Raw genomic sequence first — 21,770 nt, forward strand, 5'->3', positions numbered from 1 at the left:
TTGCAAAAAGCGACATCTTCAATTTGTACTTTTGCGCCTTTTTGCGCCATTTGTCTGCTACAAAAGTGCGACTTTCTTGTCTGCTTGTCAAACCACCGCATAATAAACCGAAAGTGAAAAAGGATAATAAAAATGATGTTATCGAGTTCAAATGAAAGTGAAACTAATGTTGAATAGTAAATGCAGGTTCAATAGTCTACTTTTCACCTGGGCGTTGCCCCGAATAGTGAATATTACCGATTAACTAATCATTCACTTTCGACCATGGGTGACAATAATCAGGCTAGGTTAGGTAAGTCTTTTATTTTTATTTCAATTTTTAATTATTATTTCCAAAAATCGAAAATGATTGAATGAAAATGAATCCCCCCTCTTATTTTTGATTATATTTAATACAAATTTATTTTCCATCATCATTTTTGAATACTTAATTATCCTTTTTTCAAAAATCATTTGACGTTTGGGTGCAAGGAATGTTCCATGTTTATATTGGGGTAGTTTCTCCGCTCATTAAATTCACGTTTAACGAATATTTATTTCGAATCGAAATTATTCACCTGTTTTTCTTATTCACTTAAAGCGATTTATTAAATAATAATTCATAACTATCGAAAATTGTAAATAACCCAAATGTTACCAAAGATTATTGACAATGTCCTTTTTTTGCAAAAAAATTTTTTTTCGCAAACAACGAAAAATGTTTTTGTCTACTTCATGTATAATGCATATTATTTCTGTCAATTGTCAATTAAACTGTAATTTTGAAAAAAAATTTATTTCTCTAATCAGTTATTAAGCAACAATTTTTTATTCATAAAAATTTAAGTTTTGCACGTTTCTTATTTATAATTATAATAACTATTTTTCTGACTCATTAGATAATGAGTTTAAAAATATACAATTTGTAATTAAGATTAGAAGTAGTTTTTTATCATAAAAAGAAATTGCAGAAAAGAATTTTCAAAATGTCACTAATTTTAATTTGTTTATTACAATTTCAAATAGCTAGCAAATTGTTTAAAAATATTTCGGATTTCTAAAACAAAATTTATGTATTAAAAAATGGCAAAAATTTCCTTGACTGAAATCAATACATAGTTTTGAATATATTTTATAGGCGTGGCATTTGAATTCTATTTTTGGTTTTTTTATTATGTAAAATTAAAATTCGAGAAATTGTAATTTAATAAATTATTCTTCACAATAATATAATTATAATTATTATTCTGCATTAAATAATTAAATAATAATGGATTTAATACGACATTATTATTTTTATATCAATAAAACTAGAGGAAATGTATTTTTATAATATTTCATTAAAATTTATATTTAACTTTTTGGAAATACTAATTACGAGTATGTATAAAATATTAATTGCAATACAAAATATTGTACGTATATCTTAATTTTAAATTAAAATTGTTTATGTATTAATAATATTATTTAAGCAAAAGTTAACATTGAAATTTGTTTTCCCAGGAAATTACGAAATGCTGAAAGCTTTGTATGACTTTAATGCAACTTTTCATAAAGCCCTCAGCTTTCGAGAGAATGATCTTTTTGTTCTCTTACAATCAAATACAAAACAAAGGAATTGGTGGCAAGTTATAAACAAAGAGGGTCAAGTTGGTTTTATTCCTTCTAATTACGCGACGACAGAAAAGGTATGAGTTAATTATTAATTATAAATTATAATTTATCAAGAATTAAAAATTTTATTTGAGAAGATGTCCAAGTTGATTGGATTTTTACATTGAGTTATAATGAGAAAATCTCATCGACTTGGACATCTTCTTAAATAAAATTAAAAAAAAATCATTTTCGCTAATAGTTGAAATAAAAAATTATTCTCAAAAATTTTAATTTAGAGACAATTGAAAATATTTTTAAAAAAAATTTTAACAATATTTTAATTATTTTCATAAATAATAAAATTCTTTGTTAAAATTAAATTATTTTTAATATCTACTAATTTAAGAAAATTTCTCAAAAAAATTTAATTATTTTAAAAAAATTTTAATAAAATTCTTTGAACGAAATTAATTAAATTTTTAAACATTAGATTCATTTATAAAAATGTAATTATTTTCATGATTAAAAAAATTTATCGTAAGAATTTAATTATTTGTCATACAATTTAAATTAAGTTATTCGAAATAATTCAATTATTTAATTTTAATTTTAATAAAATTCCTCCAAAGAATTAAATTTATTATTTTCAAAAAAGTTTAAATAATAAATTCTTCAAAAAAATTCAATTATTTTCACAAAGTATAAGAATTCTTCGCAAATATTTATTTATTTTCAATATTCTCTAATTTAAGAAAAGTTTTCCAAAGAAGTCAATAATTTTGAAAAGTTTTTATAAAATTCTGCGATAAAATCAATAATTTTTAATGCAATTATAATTAAATTCCTTGAAAGAATTTAATTATTTTCAAGATTTTTAATAAAAAATTCTTCGAAAGAATTCAATCATTTCCAAAAATTTTTTTAAAAATTCTTCGCAAAAATTCAATTTTTTTCATAAGTAATAAAATTTTCATAGGAATTTAATTTTAAGTATTCAAAATACTATTTCATGATTAATAAAATTTATCGTAAGAATTAAATTATTTTTACAATTTTAATACAATTTTAATTAAATAATTTGAAAAAATTCAATTATTTGATTTTAATTTTAATAAAATTCCTCGCAAGAATTTAATTATTTTCAAAAAAATTCAATTATTATCATAAATAATCAAATTTTCAAAGGAGCTGAATTTTCTGAAATACAATTTTCATAAAATTTTTCGAGAAAAATCAATTATTTAAAGAATTTTAATAATTCAATTATTTTTAAAAATTTTGATAAAACTCTTTATAAGAATTTAATTTTAAGAAATAATCAATTATTTTATCATTTATTTATTTTCGTACTTAAATAATTGAATTCTCGTAGAACTTTCTAATAAGATTGATTGATATTAGTAAAAATTTAAATTCCTCTTGAAGAATAAATAAGAATTTAAATATTTATTCAACAAAAATTATTTAGTTATTAATAAATTTAGAAATTATGAAAAAAATTAGTCTTTTGAAAAATTGTAATTAAAATTTTGTCAAATTTCATTAAAATCAAGTTAATATTTCAAAAGAATTTTATTTTTCTACTAAAAATTTGGAAAATAATTGGATTTTACAAAAATTTAGATTTGAAGTTATTATCAGAATGAGAAAAAAAGTTAATATTTTATATATATATAAATCTAGAAAAAAGTCAGACAAATACTTTTTCAGTTCTAAAGCTACTTTTTTTAAATTAACTATCGAGTGCAAAGCCTGAAAATATAAACAAGAATATAATATTTTTTCTTCTCCACTTTTCTTTTCCAGGTTCAACCTCAATTCTTTATAGACTTTTTAGATGAATGTATTAAATTATTCTCGGGGAACAGTGACAAGCAAGAAGGTTCAATTGTCACTGATAAACAGGCGATTTTATCAAAATTAGAGGATAAGAAACGCCATGCAGAACAGGGTAAAAAAACAAAAAAACAAGCTCCAATGCCACCTGATTTTGGCAGTACAACACCCGACAAGGATAATAATGAATTTCCTCTTCCCATAGTCAGTAGTAATTCCACAGAAGATAATAAATCATCAGCAACAAGTAGTGTGACATACGCCACAATAAACAGTAATCCGCCAATTGAAAATATTGAAAATGATATTAAACCAATAAAAACTGAATTAACACCACCAGCTCGACGCGATTCGACGAGTGAGAAACGAAGACAATCTTTAACACGTCAATCGGCCTCCGAAGCAATTCCACCGCCAGATGAGGAAATAAAAAAAAGTATTTGTGAAAATAAAATTAAATCGCCAAATCATTCGCCTGTGAAGAATAGAACATCGAGTATGGCTGATATTAATCCGAGGACGGCTTATCATTTACTGGATCAAGTGAGACGAAATACACAACTTAGTTATGAAATGTCAAAAGTTGCCGTTTCGGTTGTTGTCGCGGGTTTATATGAAATTCTTCCTCATTCAGTGAGTCACTATTTGGAGGAGATTTTAAATCAACTTCAAGTTCCACTTAGTGTTTCAAAAATGACAATTGAGGAGACTTACGATGCTAATAGGTTAAAAGTAATTTTCAAAGAGCTTACTACTTGCAAGGAAGATTCTCAACAAAGAAGCTGGATGCTTTATGAGGACGAGTCCATAATTTTAGAATATATCAAAGAGCTTACTTCTATTCTTGTAAGTATTACTTTTCTTTATCCAAATATCTTATTTCAATCATTTCTTTCAAAATATTTTCTAATAAAAAATACCTATGTCTCTTTTGTTCCATTTTTAAATTTATTTATCAATTCTATAATTATTAATAACAAAAGATTCTTTTATTCTCTACTTATTTAACTTATCATTTCTATAATTTTTATTTATCAATAACAAATCTGACATTTAATTTTAGAATAAAATACTATATTTAATTATTTATTGCTGCTTTTTTAACAGACAAATGCTGATGCCAATGTTTCAAGGTATGTTTTGAGACAAGATCAATATAATGGAGTGACAACGTTGATTCAGTATTATCAAATGGAACCTAGATGGACTATTAGGCAGTTACTTTTACAATCTTTCGGAGTGATGTGCAGTCTTGATCCGATAGCTTTGACAATTATGTTAAACAGCATTTTGCCAATGGAGATGGCCAGGTATTTTCAATTATTAGTTCAAAAATTACAAAACAACCTTTTTTTTAATCTATATCAATTATTATTGATATAGATTAAAAAAAAAGGTTGTATTTTAGTAATCTGTTCGCAGTTTCTAGTTAGTTGATTTTATTTCCTTTTCTCTTTTCTCACCTTTTTGATATATTTTTCCGAAATATTATTCTTAAAAAATACGATTATATTTCAAAACAATTTTTAAAAGTAATAAAATTAAATTCTTTTAAATATCAAATTTATTTCAATAAAATTTGACAAAACTTTTAATTGTTTCAATTTTTTTTTAAATATTTTCCAAATTTTTAGATACAATTTTGAATCAGGGTGTCTACTAACCGGGAAATAGCCAGGAATTTTATTTGACCTAGAATAAGCCAGAAATTCTTTCACCAAATTAAAAAAAGTTTTATTATTTTAATTTGTTTTTAAAAAATCGCTTTTTATTTCAATTTTTATAGATATATTTATACTGTTCTCTAAATTTGAATTAGTTAAAAATAATTAATTTGATAGTAAAAAATCAGTCATTGATTCAAATATAGTATGGAAATAAATTTAAAAAAATTATCGAATTAATAGAAATTTTGTGAAATTCAACTGAAAATAATTAAATTTGTTAAAGAATTTTATTAAAAACTTTTTAACAAATCGAATTTTTAAAGTATTTTTATTTAGTAATTGATAAATAATTGAATTTTATATAGAATCACATTCTAATGTATTCATGATTCTTAGTGCGAAGATTAATAATTAAAATTTTTATTAGTTAAGTAATTTAAAAAAAGATACATTTAAAATTTTTTAATCAAATTGAATTTTCACAAAGTTTATTTGAAAATTCTGAAAAATGAGATTTTTGAAATTTTTCAATTCTATTGTTTCAAGATAATTGCATTTTTATAAACAAATAATTGAAATTTCTTTACATTCAATTAAAAATAAATAAAATTTCTTCTCAATATAATTCAATTATTTTCATAAATAGTAAAACTCATTGCAGAATTTCAATTATTTTTAATACAATTTTAATCGAATTCCTCGAAAATTATTATCAATTATTTCTAGAAACTATAAAAAAATTCTTCTCAAGAATTCAATTATTTCCATTAATAGTAAAATTCTTCAGATTTACTAAATTATTTGAATATTATTTTAAAAAAAAATTCTTCACAAGAATTCAATTATTTTCATAAATTTCCATAAAATTCTAAAAAACAATTCAATTATTTTCAAAAGTAATATAATTCTTTGCAAAAATTCAATTATGTTTAAAGTTTGTTTAAATTCTCCTAAAAATTTCAATTATCTTTATAAATAATTAAATTATTCTCCAAAATTCAATTACTTTCAAAAAATTTAATAATATTCTACGCAAACACTTAATTATTTTCTTAAATATGTAATAACATTCTTTGGAAGGCTTCAATTACTTTTATAAATAGTAAAATTGTTTGCAGAAATTCAATTATAATATAATTATTCATAAAAACTTCTAATAAAAATTTTGAAAGCCATTTGTAGATTTATTTATTTTCGAAATCAAATAAATTGAAATTTGATGAGAAAAAAAAACCGGGAAAAATTAGGACAAAGCAGGGAAAAAACCGGGAAATAACCGTGAATTTTTTTGAACGAAAATAGTGGACACCCTGAATTCTACAAAAAATACAATAATAGGTTAGAAATAATTTTTTAAAGTAAGAAAATAAAATTCTTTGTGATATAAAATTTCAGAAAATTTCCATCTTTTTAATTTTTAAAATTATTTTCAGGAATTGAACTATTTTCGAAAAATTTTAATTACGATTTTTTAAAACCATCATTTTTTCAGAATTTTTACAATTAAATAATTCAAAACTTCAATAATTTTTATTTAATAAATATTTGAATACTTATTGTTATTTATTGATCCAGAAGGAATGATTTTTTTTCAATAATTTTGCGTTACTTAATAAGTAAAGTTATTTTTGTTAAAAAAAGTGTGATAATTTTTTTTAACTTTTATAATTTTAAGTTTGAAATCATTTAATTCTTGCATAGAATTTTATTAAAATTGTATTGAAAGTAATTGAATTCCTGCGAAGAATTTAATTAATTAGGAAAATAATTACATTATTTACATAAATTTTATTCAAATATTTCAAAATAATTAAATTCTTTCCATGATTTTAATTAAAATTGTTTTGAAAATAATTGAATCCTTTTGAAGGATTTTATCAAAGTTTTCAAAAAAAATTGAATAGTTGTAGAATAATATTTTTCTTTAAAACTAATAATTTTCTTTTCACACAGAGATATGCGGGCTAATCCAAGAAACGTGCCAAAATTGAATTATTCGTCTCTCTTACTCACAATGATATTTTCCATGGGTGAACCAATGCCAATTACGCATTTAGGTAATAATTGCAATTATTTTTTTAAATATCAAGAATATTTTAAATACCAAAAACTATATTTAGTATTTTTTGAATAAATTTTTTCACTTATTTTAAATATTCTGAATTTTTCTTTCTTGGAAAGAAAAATGTTTTATTTTTACTGATTTTTATAGTTTTATTAGGTATTTGAAAATATTATATTATATTATATTTTACTTGCAAATTTTTTCTTTACTTACATTGGAATTTTTACTACCGAAATATTAATATTTATTTTTCTTTCCTCTTAACAGAACAACTCGGAATGGACTTTATAGAATTTTTATTTGAATTAATTGAAGAACCGCCGGACACAGATTTGGACGATCAAATTCCTGATCTGTTTGTGAATCTCATTCTATCGTACAATTTGCAATTTATGGCATCGGAAAATATTGTTTTGAATGCTCTTAAAGGGAGAACCATTGCCAAAGTTTTTACAGAAAAGATTTTATTTCTTCTGAATCGAGAAGGTAAAGTTTTGTTCTTTTACCAATTTTCCTATTTTCTATTATTTTATTTCTTTTTTATTTCTTTTTAGGGTTCCGTACACCTACGGTGTATCGGCGGAACCCTATTGGTGAGACTCTGTTGTCCGTAGCCAAATCGTTGCCCCCCCCTAGAGGCTAAACTATTTGACCTAAAGAGCTCAAATTTGGTCCAGATATGTATTTTCACTCGTAGATTACAGGAAAAAGGAAGCTAATGTGATTGGACGTGATGGGCATAGCGTTGTCAAAGAAATAACAAGATTTTTGGCCAAAAATGCATAAAAAGTGACCATCCCCCCCCCCCCTTAACTTCTAAACTATTCGACATGGAGAGCTGAAATTTTGCATGCTGGTGTATTTTTACTCGAATATTACAGGAAAAATATAGAGAACTTGATATGTAATGATGGCCATAGCGTTGTCAAGGAAAAACTAAAAAATTTAAAAAAAAAAATTTTTTTTTCACTAACTTTTACATTATTTGATCTAATGAGCTGAAAATTGGTATCCTAGTGTATTATTACAGTCTGACGACAAAAAATTTATTTAAGAAACTTTTTGAAAAAAAATCAAAAAAAAATTTTTTTTAATTTTTTTTAGTTTAAATACGTGGCATTAATTATTTTAAGGAAGAGTAAAATTTTAAGAGAATAAATGAGAGATTGTTTTCTGACTTTAATTTCTTAACTAAAAATAAAAAAATATTGGACAAGTGCGAGTTGTACTCGCACTGCAATGGCGGGTTCCGTACACAAATATTAAAACAATACTTGCAACATTGATCGGTAATTGGTAGAATTAAAATAAACAATTAAAAAAATATATTAAAATCATTTGATAAAAAAAAATAACTAAAAAAAATTAAAGTATTGTATAGGTATCTAATATTGTAAACAATAATAAGCAGAGGAACTATAATTTTTAAAATTTTGTTGCAAGTATTGTTTTAATATTTGTGTACGGAACCCGCCATTGCAGTGCGAGTACAACTCGCACTTGTCCAATATTTTTATTTCTATCTTTTAATTTATTTTTTAATTCTATTTCTATTTTTATTTTATATCTTTTTCTATTTTTTTTCCATTGTTTATTAATTCAAAATCATAGTTTTGTTAGACATTTTGAGAAAATATTAATTTCTATTTCTGATGTAGAGGATCCTGTTCGTATTTTCGATCATCAACCGGCACCACCAGATTCTGTTTTGAAAATGTTTGTCGATTTATTCAGTAAAGAAATTACGGCTAATCTTTTTTACACAAATGACGTGAAGGTTCTGCTTGATATTATTTTGAGGCAATTATTTGATATTTCACCAGGTGATAAGGTATGTTTTTAAATTTGCATATTTCAAACGAATTTTAATACTTTTTTCATATCTAATAAGTAAATTTTCAAAAATATCAAATATTTCTAAGAGTTTTTAAAAAAAACTATTTTTTTGTATTAAAAAGTAATATTTTAATTTTTATTATTTAATAATTAAAAATAAACGTTTATTGAAACTTTAGCCTATTGGCCCAGAGGTGTAATAATATCTAAGAATTTTTAAGAATAATGAATAAAAAGAAATTTTAATATTTTTAGAGAAGGCAATATTTGGAATTGTGTCGTCGCGTATTGCGAACATCAAATTATAATGATCATCGACATCGTTCGGAGGATGTTCTAAAAAGTTTCACAAGGTTAATAATACCGTGTATATTGTTGCATTATCGCAATAAACTGCACATCATTACGTTATTAATTCACTAAGTTGATTTATGTTTTTGCAGAATATTTTGCGAGGAAACTGCTGAAAGTCAAGAGGATCAACAATTGGTGCGAGATATTAGCAATGAATTCCCACATTTATTTCAAATGTGACATTTACTTGAATCACCTTCATCTGTCAAGGTGGAAGACGAAGACGACCTACAGACCCTCGTTTAAGAAGCCTTTTCACGACGATTCCTTCGATGCAAAAAAAAAAACACAGATATACTATTTTTCTCTCATATATATTTCCTTATACAAAAAAGAAATATTATACTGAAAAAGTAGAGTAGACAATTTATTTTTTTAACGTAAAAAAGAATCGTGTATTTATTTTTCATCGCTTTTTTAATTATATACACTAGAGATGGCTGTAAAGAGAACATTTATATTTGTTCCAAAAGAATAATTGTTTTTAATAATGACTAACAGAAAGTATTTATTTTTTTCTTATATTTTATCGAAACTACTTTTTCTATAATATTTTTTTTTTCGTTATTATTCAATTAATAATTAATTAGTACAATAGAAAATCAAAATGACAAAATCCAAAGATTTTCAAGTTTGAGAAGTTTATTAATTTTAAATTAGTTACTATTGAAATTTCCATTAAAGGAAAAGTCGAAAAGTTTTTAAAAATATCGAATTTATTGTATATAGATGAAGAATGAAGTCATTCCAATTTTTCTTTGGCCAATTAATTTTTTTATTGGTCCAAACAAAAGGTAGCTTTAATGAATATAAATTATTCAAAGGGAATTTTTAGATATTTGAAATATACAAGAGAAAATAAATTTAGATATTTGAGGTATACAAGAGAAAAAGGAATAGATATTTAAAATATATATACAAAAAGTGATTTTTAGATAATTTAAAATAATAAAAGAAAAGAATTTTAGATTTATATATTTAAAATGTACGAGTTAATTTTAAATATTTAAAATTGCCAAATTGTGATGTTAAATATTCGAAATTTGCTAAAAGTGATTTTAAATATTTCTATCTTGCTGATCGTAAATATTGAGATACTATATTATAAATATAAATAATAAATGATCAAAATGTAGTGAAGAGAATATAAATAATTGCCAATTCTACGATTAAATATCGTAGAGACTACTAGTCTAGTCTTTAATTTATTGTAAAATCTAAATAGAGATCTAAGTCATAAGATTAGAGAGTTAGAGATTTAAGTAAAAATTTCATTTTCTTGAAATAACGATCTATTGTACTCTTAAGTTTTTTTTTTTTTTTTTTTTTTTTTTTTTTTTTTTAAGTGAATCCTTTGATTCTATGCCAAGTTTATGCGATATTATTATATTAAATAAACACTCTTATATCGAGTGCCCATGACCAAGTCAAACGCTTCTTCGTACGAAAAAGAATTGCCAGAGCACAAAAATTGATTTCGCTCGAGAATTTTTGATCGAAAAATAAAATAAAAAAAAAAACTAGTCTAATGCTAGCGGCTCTATTTTTTTATCGATATCTCTATTAATACCGATAAAACTCTGTTATGTTTGTGACTATTGTCAATTACGGAGGACTCTCAAATTAATTGTGATTGTAATTATTAAATGTTAAATAAATCAAGATTTAGGAGAGTGGAAGTCTTATTCAACTAAATCCTCTTTGATTTAGTTTTCACTTTTTTATTTCAGTTTTAAGTTTTCTTTTCTTTTTGGATTTTTATTTTTATTTAACTGTTATTAAATTGTTTTCTTTCGATAATTATTTGGTTTTTTATTTGGTGAAGAATAAGACGATAAGTTTTTTTCTAGCGAATTTTATTAATAACAATAAATACTGACCATGGAAAATTAAATAGGCTCTTGTAAGAACGGAGTGTAGTGTGACTTATGTATAGTAGAAATTATATTTTATTAGAAAATGGAGCCAAAGTTTGATTGTCGAATTATAGAGTCCAGAGAGAGTCGCTTTATCATCTTTGGACAATATTTTAAAAAGATGTTATTTTTTTTCCTTCCATCTGACTTACATTACTTTTTTTCTGGTGTGTTTTTTTTCAGACAATTTCATCGAATTGTTGAAAATAGTAAAAAGTAAAATGATGACTGATGACTGCCTCACCAATTTGGACAATTTTCATCTCCCTCTGCAATTGTTTTTATTCTCCAGTCATCATCTCCATGAATTCTGGAAGATGAAAAAAAAAATTCAATATTACTTCGAAAAATTGAGTAAGTGAAATTTTTTTTAACAAACATATATAGAATAGAAAAAAGGAAATATTATTTCCTGACGCATTTTGCATTCACGATGATAGAAATCGCAAATGCAGGTAATAAATCATAAATGTCATGTTCTTTCAGAGAGCTTGTCGCTGTGGGTGGATTATACGTGTATATGTTTTGAGAAAAGTAGGAAGAAGTTTGATGAATGCCAAGTCCTTGATACTGAACTTTTGGAAAATGAGAAGTGTTTCGTCTTCTTCTTCTTCTTCTTCTTCTTTTTTTCTACTCTCGTGTAAAATTTCATCCAACATGAGTGGAAGTATTATTTACACAAATTTTACGCTTCGTTGCGCGTTGGAAAATTTTCTGTTCAACCTAAGCTCCTCGTTTATGATTGATGATCTGACACATTTTATACAGTGAATTCTGTAAGTAAGCCAGAAAATTCTCGCCAAAAACTGATCGCACAACATTTCTACGATTGCCCTAAGTTTAATGGCCAATTAAATTAAATGTCTCGCAAACTATTTTAAACTCATTTTCATTTTAATTGAAAATCATATTGAATTTTATTGCTTTAATGAGTTTTCACGATTAACATAAATCATTAATTTTCCACAAGTGGGTAATATTTTGTCAAAAAGTCCCTCATTAATGTCAATTTTACTAATTAATTTTATAATTTTAGTTGGATGTTTTAGTTGAAAATTACGAAAAATTAAAAAATGGTAAATTTGAAAGTCAGCAATCAATTCAAAGTAATAATCTCAAGAGTTAATTAAAATCAATTTTAAATTTACTTAATTGTGACTTGAATTTCCAATTCGGTTTTGTTTTTTTTATCAGTACTGAATAAAATTGGTAGTAGTGATTATTTGACTCTGCTAATAAGTAGATTTTTTATTTCTCTTTTCTTTGAATAAAATTGAGAATTTGCGTTATTATTTTGTTGATATTGGTTTTAAAAGCAACTTTATGATTCGGTCTTTTCGCGAAATATCGGTTCCAATCGCTTCGGGAAATTTAGTATGTGTATTGCAAAACTGTTATGATAAATCACGACGATTCCTTACGCCCCCGAGTTAAAGTAGCGCGCGGAAACGAGATCGCTCCAAATTATGGCACATGTATAAATAAACGTGTTTCTCTCTGAGATCTAAGTGCTCCTTCTCTTGCTGATCAAACTTCGAAAAAGACCAAAATCTACTTTATATAGTATTCAAATCCAAGCAAATTCTCTCTTTGAATTTCAAGTCAAATTTTTTAATTTTTATTATTATAATTATTATAATAAATAAAATTATAAAATTACTAAAATAAAAATATAAAATTACTGAAATAAAATTATAAAATTACTATAATAAGTAAAATTAATATTTTTTAAATAGTAGGAAATGAAAATTTAGAAATTTTTTTACTCAAAAAGAGGAAATGAAATTTGAAAGTACGAAAGTTGAAATTTGCAAAATATGCAAATTGATACTTTGATTTTCTTTTTTTTTTTTGGAAAACTCTTTTTAAGAGGAATGATTTTTTTGTTTGTTGTATTTGACTGAAAGTAATTTTTGTAAATTTTTTAGCTCACCATCAAAGTCAACTGTGCCGGAGCCATCGGAGTCGATTTCTTCAATCATGATGTCAAGTTCTTCGTCAGTTAATTGATCGTCTAATTCTCTGAGGATTTCGCGCAAGCATGTCGTTGGAATATATCCATTGCCTAAAAAAAAAATTCCCAAAGAAATGGATAATTATTTCAAAAAGAATAAATAGAAAAAGAGTATTTTTAAAGAAGAAACGGACATTTCAAGAAGAGTTTTCACAATGAAAATTATTACTAAATGGTGAATATTTTTACAAAGAAATTATACATTTTTAAAAATTTTATTTCATTTTCGTTCAATTTTATATCAATTCTTTTTAATTTTATTTCATTTTTGTGTTATTTTCATTTCTTTGAAATTTTATTTAATTTTTGTTAAATTCGAAAATTTGAGATAATTAATTATTAGGTTACAATATGTACCTTCTTTGTCGTAGAGTCTGAAAGCTTCTCGTAATTCTTTTTCCAAAGCCTCGGCATCTTCTTCAACAATGAATTTTGCGGCGAGAGTCACAAATTCCTCAAATTCTAATCTTCCAGATTCTGTAAAAAAAAAAAAAAAACATTTATTACTCCCCTCGTTTCAAATAGAAAATTCAAAAATATTCTCTATTTCTCTTACTGTCGGCATCAACTTCATCGATAAGTTCGTCGAGGATTTTTTTGTTGAAAGGTTGACCCATAAGTCGAAGAATATCTGCTACCATGTCAGTAGGAATACTTCCACTCTTTTCCCTGTCAAAACTGTCGAAAGCTTTGCGCAAGACTGTAAATCAAGAAAATATTTTTAAACATCCTGTAACTTTTTATTTCTTGTTATATTTTACTATTTTTTTTCTATTTTCCCCTATTTTTCACTCTCGAAAATATTATAAGTTATGAACCTTCTGATTATTACAGTAAGCTTCGTGTGGATAATAATTTAATAATTGAAAATAAAATGAAATGAAAGTCTATAAGGGAATGTTAAATTTGGTTTTCCGAGTGTAGAAATCATCAAGCGTACGCTGACGCCAATGTGTTCGAATTTAGATCCGATGTTAATGCCCTTCCTTCCATTCCCCTTGCGATTCTGGCCCGAAACTTATTTGGCTCGCTGCAACATCGTTCTTTACCGGTTAGACGGTTTATTTATCACCCACGACCGATCTAACGTTAATTCAGTGAGGAAAAAAAAAGAAGAAGAATTTTCAACTTCTCTCTAGAACTTGTGCTCTAGAAATCCTCTTGATTTCTTCTATATGCTTTACGAGATCTCCCTTATAAACATTCATTACACGATTAAATCTTATAGTGACCAATAAATTTCAAGTTGTGTGTTTATTTTCTCGCGTGTAAAACCAATTTTTGTCATGATGGAATTTTGCAATTTGATAAATATCTTTAACACTCAGAAAATAAATCAAAGGAATTTTCAATTTTATATCTTAATAATAATGTAAATTTTTTTTTAATTTCACTTTATTGATTTAAATAATAATTTTAAGTAACTTAATTAAATAGATATTTAAAGAAAAATTGAAATTAAATCTTTAAATTAAATATTTAATTAAGTTACAATTAATTAAATTACTATTAGATACTAAATATTTAATTATATATTTAATATTATTTAGTTATAGAAAGACTGCCCAAAAATAATTAATAGACATATTACGAAAGAAATTGATTAAAATTGAGATTTTTGATAATAAAAATGTTTAAATTCGTTAATTTTTATTTCAAAAACTTATTTTCCAGATGGGCAAAATAATGATTGAAATGACTCATTGAATTTTTGGTGGGATTCGCAATTCTGATGGAAAAAATGAGCAATATATTGAGAGAAATGATTTGCAAACGAATAAACGAATTTCGAAATCAAAGTCCGGAGGAAGAAATCGAAACTCTAACGTTTAACTTGTAAGAAAAATGTTTTATTAGTCATTATTTAAGAAAATTTTTAATTATTCAGATCCAGCTAAATAATTATCAGGAGTTATTGAAAAAGAAGTTTCTTTTTTTGTGTAATTTATTTTTGAAAGCTTTTCTTTAAATATTGAAAGTAATATTGCGAAACAATTTAATTTAATTTCAATTTTTATTTTCATTTAATTTAATTTAATTAAAATTGAATTTTATTAAATTAAAAAAAAAACAAATAATATTCTTTCTCAAATTAAAAAAAATCCATAAGTAGAGTTACAGTTGCAATTTTTAGAAATACATAATCAATTATTTTGTCACTTATTTTTGTATTTAAATAATTGAATTCACGTACAAATTTGTGATAAGAACTAATTTGAAAAAGAATTTCAGTTAAAATTTTAGAAAATATTTCCAAAATTGAAAGAATTGCAGTTCTAATTTTAATAAATAATTAAATTTCAAAATTTTAATTCCTGGTGAACAACCAAATAACAATAAGTATTCAAATATTTATTAAACAAAAATTAATTATATTTAGAAATTCTGAAAAAAGGAGGTTCTTAAAAAATCGTAATTACAATTTTTTAAAATTAAAAAAAAGGAAATTTTCTCCAATTTTATTAAAATAAATTTTAAATATTATTGTATGTTTTGAAGAATTGTAACTAAAAATTTGGAAAAGAATTATATTTTACATAAATTTTTGTATTTAAATAATTGCATTATCGTTAAATTCTAATTAGAATTGATTTAAAAAGAATTTCCGTTGAAATTTAAAATAATAATCGAATATTAACCGTTTTGACAGAAATTTTAATAAATAATTAAATTTTAAAAGTTTCTCAAATATAAATCTTTTTAACATTTTAATCATCGTAAAAATAAAATAATATTTAAAAAATGTTGACGAATTATTCAAATAAATATATGATTATCCAGTAAGTTTTAAATACATTTCTTAAAAAATTCTAAGAAATAATTGACTTTCGAAAAAATTGCAGTTGCAATTCTTAGAAATAATTAAATTTCAAAAGGTTTTAATTTAAAATTTCCATTAGAACAATTAATAAGTTTATAAATATTTGTTTAACAAAATGACTGAATTTTGGAATAATTTATTGTAGAAATTGTAAAAAAAATTAGATTTTTGTAAAATTGTAATTAATATATATTTTTTTTGAAGATAATTGAATATCCGAAAATAATTTAAAAAATTGAAACAATTTAAAGTTTTGTCAAATTTAATTGAAACAAAATTTATATTTGAAAGTATTTAATTTTATAAGGTACTTTTAAAACTTACTTTGAAATATAATAAATTGTATTTTTGAAGGATTATATTTCGAAGAATTATATCTTTTAATAAATCATAAATTTTCATTAAATTTCAATGAATACTGAATTAAATATTGAAATGAATATTCTAAATATGTATACCATAAATATATTAAAAATGACAATAAGCATTCATAGAAATATGAGAATAAATTTTAATTTGAAGGAAATTTTTTTGGAAAAAAGTTTTATAAGCCTGTTTTTTGCACTTTTGCTTAAGAGTTGTTTTTGGAATACAGCCAGAATAGACGACAAATTGTAAATAATTTGATTAAAAACTAGTCTAAGTAGGAGAAATCTTCCGGAAATCCATGTTTCTCCGTCACATCTTATCAAAATTTAGAATCATATCTGAATACTTCTTACAAGTAACAAATTAATTTTATTGCAAAATATTTTATTTTGAATATCTTCATTTCAAATAATTCATTTTTACATTCTCATTTTTAAAACAAAACATCAACCACTAAAAAATAAATAGCTCCATAATTTATATTTGTATCTAATAGAATCATTTTCTATTCTTTTTAATTATTTTTAATACTATTTTTACATTTACATTACTTTTTACATTACTTTTTTTTACATTTTCCCTTACTTAATTTTTCAAACATTTTTTTTATAATATTTTTTTTACATTTTTTTACATTATTTTTTTAATTACTTTTTATAAAATTTATTATATTTTTAGTAATTTAAAAACAGTAATTTTAAACTCCAGTTCTCAAATCGTGTTTTATTTTAAATTTCCTAATTATTTACATCTCCTTTTTATTTTAGGCACTACTGCTGCGGATTAACGAGGGGAATATTTGAAGTAAAGAAAAAAAAAGAAAACGAGGGGAATATCTTCTTTTTGGATTACTTCTAGTCGAATGATGAGTGAAGGGAGCAATTTTGGTTTAAAAGAAGGACTAAAGATAGTTACAGACCCCGGGCCACCTTCCGGAACGTGTAAATGAGGTTTGCCTATGACGTTTTGGTTTGAAATGAGAGACAAAGAGAGACGAACAAAACATCTAGTCAAATTGAGAAGAACTAAATTTAGTTCGATCGAGAATAAACGAGGTAAGTCGTTTTTCACAATTGGATAATAATAATAATAATAATACCAGTAACAATATTGTAACGATAAAGAACATATTGTTGAACATTTTCAACGGAAACAATCATTTTCAAAATTTACTCGCGTCTCTAAAACAACCGACGAGAACGTATATAAAATCTAGATTTCTAATAATATGAGAAAGTCCAGGGCGGGTGGTCTGTGTTTATTTTGGAACACTCCATGAAAATTTTTGTCCACACATCGAAGGACAGTTCCAACGGATATTAAAAATTGAAAAATACAATTTTAGAAAATTACACTGAAAAAGTGTATTTTTATTTTAATGCAAAACTTTTTTTTCGTCAAACTATTAACAATAAATAGAAAAGAATTTTGCTTACTATTTATTTTTTCGCCTTCTGCAGAAACTTGAAAAAATAGCGAAATTTGATATATGAGTGAAAAAATTGCATTTATTAATAGAAAATTTAAAAAAAAAGCTCGGTTGAATAACATATGCTTCCATCATTTTGATTCACGATTTTGAACATGGAAAATGAATCGTGGACAAATAGCTTTCACCAGAAGATGAAACGTTTTTGCTAAAATGTAGGTTTTGTTAAAATGTAAACATATTATTTAAAAATCAAACCAGAGCCTGTCAATGACTCATGTAAAAATAAAAAGAAATAAAATGAAGCGTAAAAAAACCTACGACTCAGGAAAATATAAATTTACAAACTAAATTTAGGGTCGGAAGAGATAATAATAGCTTTCTCCATAAGAATGAAATAATCATCGTCATAATATTTAGATAATTATTTAAATCATTTCAATAAATTTTTTTCTATTAAATAAATATTAGAATAAATATTGTTAAATAGGAAATAATATTTATTCGCTAATGATTTTTAAATTTCATAATTCGAAAACTTAATTATATTTGCAGGAGAAAATTGTTTGAATTTTATTACCAAGACTGTTTGGAGGGTGAATTGTATTTCGTGGGATAAGAATTTATAAGAGGAAGTCTGCTTTTTGTATCGATTTGAAACTGACGTAATTCGGTGAATTCAATTTTTATCGACTTTCAGTCAATAGATTATAGAATTCTATTTTTTTTTTTTTTTTGCTATATACATACCAGCAATCTGCTCTGGCGGGAGCTCGTCAGCCTATAAACAAATACGAAGAAATGTACGATTATTTCTTGCTCTTGTAAACGAACAAAAGATGCGGCAAAAATAATTTTAAAAACAATGCATTAATGCTATATTTAGTGATTAAATTTAGAATTTCTTTAAAATTGAACTTAATGCTCTTGTTATATTTAAGTAAATAAATTTAAACTTCTTATTAAATTTAAGTAAATAAATTTAAAGTTCTTATTAAATTTCATTAAATTAATTTAAAGTTCTTATTAAATTTCATTAAATAAAATTAAAGTTCTTATTAAATTTAATTTAATCTATAAAATAAAAATATTTTTACTTTGATTTAAATAAAGTTTTGAACAAATAGAATTTTTCAGATTCATTTAAATTATTTTAATGGGAAAAAATTAAAAATTTTTCAATTTTTCAAAATTTTTTTTTTCCATTTGTTTTTTAATATGAAATTTTTTTTAATCGATATTTTTTTTAATTGAAATTTTGAAAGTAAAATTTTTTTTCATAATTACGTTTGCAAAAGCGCAAAAGTTCTCATGCCAGCTATTCATGCGAGAAATCAATAACAATTATTTTTAATATTTTAATTATCATTCTGATGTCAAAAAGAAAATTTTCAATTGTTTAGAAAATTTTTTCTACTTTTTTTTCAATTTAAGTTAAATGAATTGTTTCTCGAATTTAAAGAAAAAGAAAATTGTTCAAATCATTAATAAGTAAATAATATAAATTTATTTCTTATTAAAATTATTTTCTTGAGACTATTAGATATTTTTCTATTAAAAAATCAAAAAAAAAAATTGAAATAATTATTTTTATATTATATTTTTTTATAGAAATTAATTATTTCTTGATATCCAAATTTAAAAATTTAAAAATTGAATTTCTGTTTTAAACATTTTTTTTCCTTTTATTTTTGTACACATTTACTATTCTTTTAGTAATTTAATTTTCCAATGTATAATTGTTCTGTTCAAATTAAAATTTTCTGAATTAAAAGTATTTTTTTTTTGTTAAAGAAAAAAGAAATCAAGATGCAAAAATTTTCACGAGGAGAGTATAAAATGCAGAGTAGAAGAACAATAATCAGGCGTTTAGAAGGAAAAAGAGAGGAAACAGTAGAAAAAGAGATAGAATATTAGGAATAGGCAATTTTTTTTATAACTACAAAAAATTATTACATATTTTTTTGAACTAACATTGAGGTCTTTGTTGTATTTAGTGTACTGTATGTGAGAAGTTTTTATAATTTTTTTTCATTTTTTTTAATATTTGCAACAAAATGCAAAAATAAAAATATAATTAAATTAACTTTGAATTTTTTTATTAAAATTTATTAAAATTAATATTTTCTTTTTATTAAAATTTAGTTTAATTAATATTTGCTTTTCCTTAAAATCATGTTTCAATTATTTCGTAACAAAAAGGTCTAAATACTGTTATTTATTAATTTTATTTAGCATTTAGGCCTTTTTATTATAAAATAATTAATTAAATTAAATAAACTCAATAAATATTTGTAATTTTGCCATTTTTTTAATAAACTGAAATATATTTGTAGATAAAAAATTATATTTATACAAATAGAGAATTTATAAACAAATTATTTTATTAGCAGAGCATTAAAAGAAATTATGAGAAATTTTACAAAAAAGTAGAAGATAGAAAAAGTATTAATTTTTTTCAGTACTAGTTAAAAATTAAAGCTTATTTTTAATGCACAAGATAGAATAATTGAAAGTATAGTCACAATATAAATGCTAACAGATATGCAAATAGAAAATTTTTTATTTTAATCAAAAACAGACCATAAATCCTTATTTTAATTATTAAAAAAAAGACAATTTAAATTACTTCAAATTATTGAATTTTAAAAAATAATTAAAAGAAAATAATGTAATTGTTACAAAATTAAACAATAGATTCAATTTTAAAAAAAGTGTTTTTTAAATTCGATTTAAAAAAATTCTTTTTAATTCAATTTAAAATTGTTTTCAACTTCGATTTACAGTTTATTTATTTCTTTACCAAATTACACTTCCTTTTTGTAAATTAAATAATATTTTTAAATTCAATTAAAAGTTTCTTATTCTAACTTCAATTTAAACAAATTTATTTTTATAAAAAAAACAGTTTATTAATTAACAATTAATATTTAAGAAATTTAACAATTTAAAAAAATAGAAATTCTAGATTTTTTAGAATTAAATGAAATTAAAAAATTAAATTCTAAATTTTTCACAATAATAAGAAGCAAAAATTGTTAATACTTTTTTATCGAAAATAATATGGTCTTGCAATTGATTACAATAAAAGAATTTTCTCAAGAGAAAAGTGTTTGTGAATGTGAGTAAGATAGAGAAAATAGAAGAGAGATAAATAAAGAAAAATAAAAAACTTAATAAGGAATTTTTTTACCAGGGCGACGACTTACAATATCATCAATAGAACATACCATCGTGTTGATTAAGTGGTTTTAACTTCAAAAAAAAAAATATATATATATACAAGAGAAAAAATAAAAATTTGAAAACAAAATTTAATTCACTTGAGCAAAAATGAGAACGAAACTTTTTTCTTTTTTTTTCGAAAAAAAATGAAACTCTTCACAAATAAAATTTTTTATCCAGAGTGTTACTGAGAGTTGGAGCTTATTCCTTAAACTGTCGCGAGTTGTTGGTAGAAACGGTGGTAATATTCAAACGACTGTTATAGCGGTTGCGTAGTTGCCCCCGTGGCCCCTTGAATCCCTCGAAACCGGAAAAAGTTTAAATTCAACATCCAAAAGTTCCCCATTGGCTGTATGTTACAGCCAATCGTCCGAAAGCTCCTTGGAAACAACAACAGTCGTAAGCTTTTTGCGCTTGCGCTATTCTTGGAACTTGCAAGCTCGAAAGCTTAACTATTTTACCAAAAGGTATAAAAATTCATTATCTTAGGGGGATTTATCGTTCAAATTTCCCAAAAAGCTTCGAACGTAATTTCAATTGATTGGAGCTTTTAAATTGATCGTAATTTTTGGCGCTTAATTAATTATAGCGATGGAAAAATAAGGATTTGGCCATTCATAATTAATTAGCAATTATAATAATTAATTAGCTAGTTAATTAGTT

At 23.4% G+C, this 21,770-nt stretch overlaps 2 protein-coding genes and 1 long non-coding RNA gene across 4 annotated transcripts; 2 read left to right on the top strand and 1 right to left on the bottom strand.

The window, feature by feature from the left end:
* Nucleotides 1–45: 45 nt before the first annotated feature.
* Nucleotides 46–10,204, top strand: LOC122503777 (NCK-interacting protein with SH3 domain). Its single transcript, XM_043614459.1, has 9 exons — nt 46–292; nt 1,483–1,667; nt 3,382–4,257; nt 4,519–4,721; nt 7,032–7,135; nt 7,411–7,629; nt 8,802–8,974; nt 9,235–9,332; nt 9,423–10,204. The coding sequence occupies exons 1-9, from the start codon at nt 265–267 to the stop codon at nt 9,511–9,513; spliced, it is 1,977 nt and encodes a 658-aa protein (XP_043470394.1). The 5' UTR covers nt 46–264; the 3' UTR covers nt 9,514–10,204.
* A 1,226-nt stretch (nt 10,205–11,430) lies between these two features.
* Nucleotides 11,431–21,367, bottom strand: LOC122503778 (troponin C, isoallergen Bla g 6.0301). Of its 2 annotated transcripts, none has more exons than XM_043614461.1 (6): nt 21,113–21,367; nt 18,633–18,663; nt 13,820–13,963; nt 13,621–13,740; nt 13,183–13,314; nt 11,431–11,559 (listed from the first exon to the last, which is right to left on the bottom strand). In XM_043614461.1, the coding sequence occupies exons 1-6, from the start codon at nt 21,113–21,115 to the stop codon at nt 11,531–11,533; spliced, it is 459 nt and encodes a 152-aa protein (XP_043470396.1). In that variant the 5' UTR covers nt 21,116–21,367; the 3' UTR covers nt 11,431–11,530. The 2 variants fall into 2 exon arrangements, with proteins under 2 accessions (XP_043470396.1, XP_043470395.1); XM_043614460.1 differs by having other exon boundaries at nt 21,092–21,365.
* LOC122503779 lies at nt 13,301–18,368 on the top strand. The gene is made up of 3 exons (XR_006301782.1): nt 13,301–13,438; nt 14,938–15,099; nt 17,221–18,368. It is a non-coding gene; the product is annotated as an uncharacterized LOC122503779 (long non-coding RNA).
* Nucleotides 21,368–21,770: the final 403 nt, after the last annotated feature.

This window comes from Leptopilina heterotoma, unplaced genomic scaffold (genome assembly GCF_015476425.1).
Source record: "Leptopilina heterotoma isolate Lh14 unplaced genomic scaffold, ASM1547642v1 Lhet_27, whole genome shotgun sequence".
In the NCBI taxonomy this organism is placed as follows: domain Eukaryota; kingdom Metazoa; phylum Arthropoda; class Insecta; order Hymenoptera; family Figitidae; genus Leptopilina; species Leptopilina heterotoma.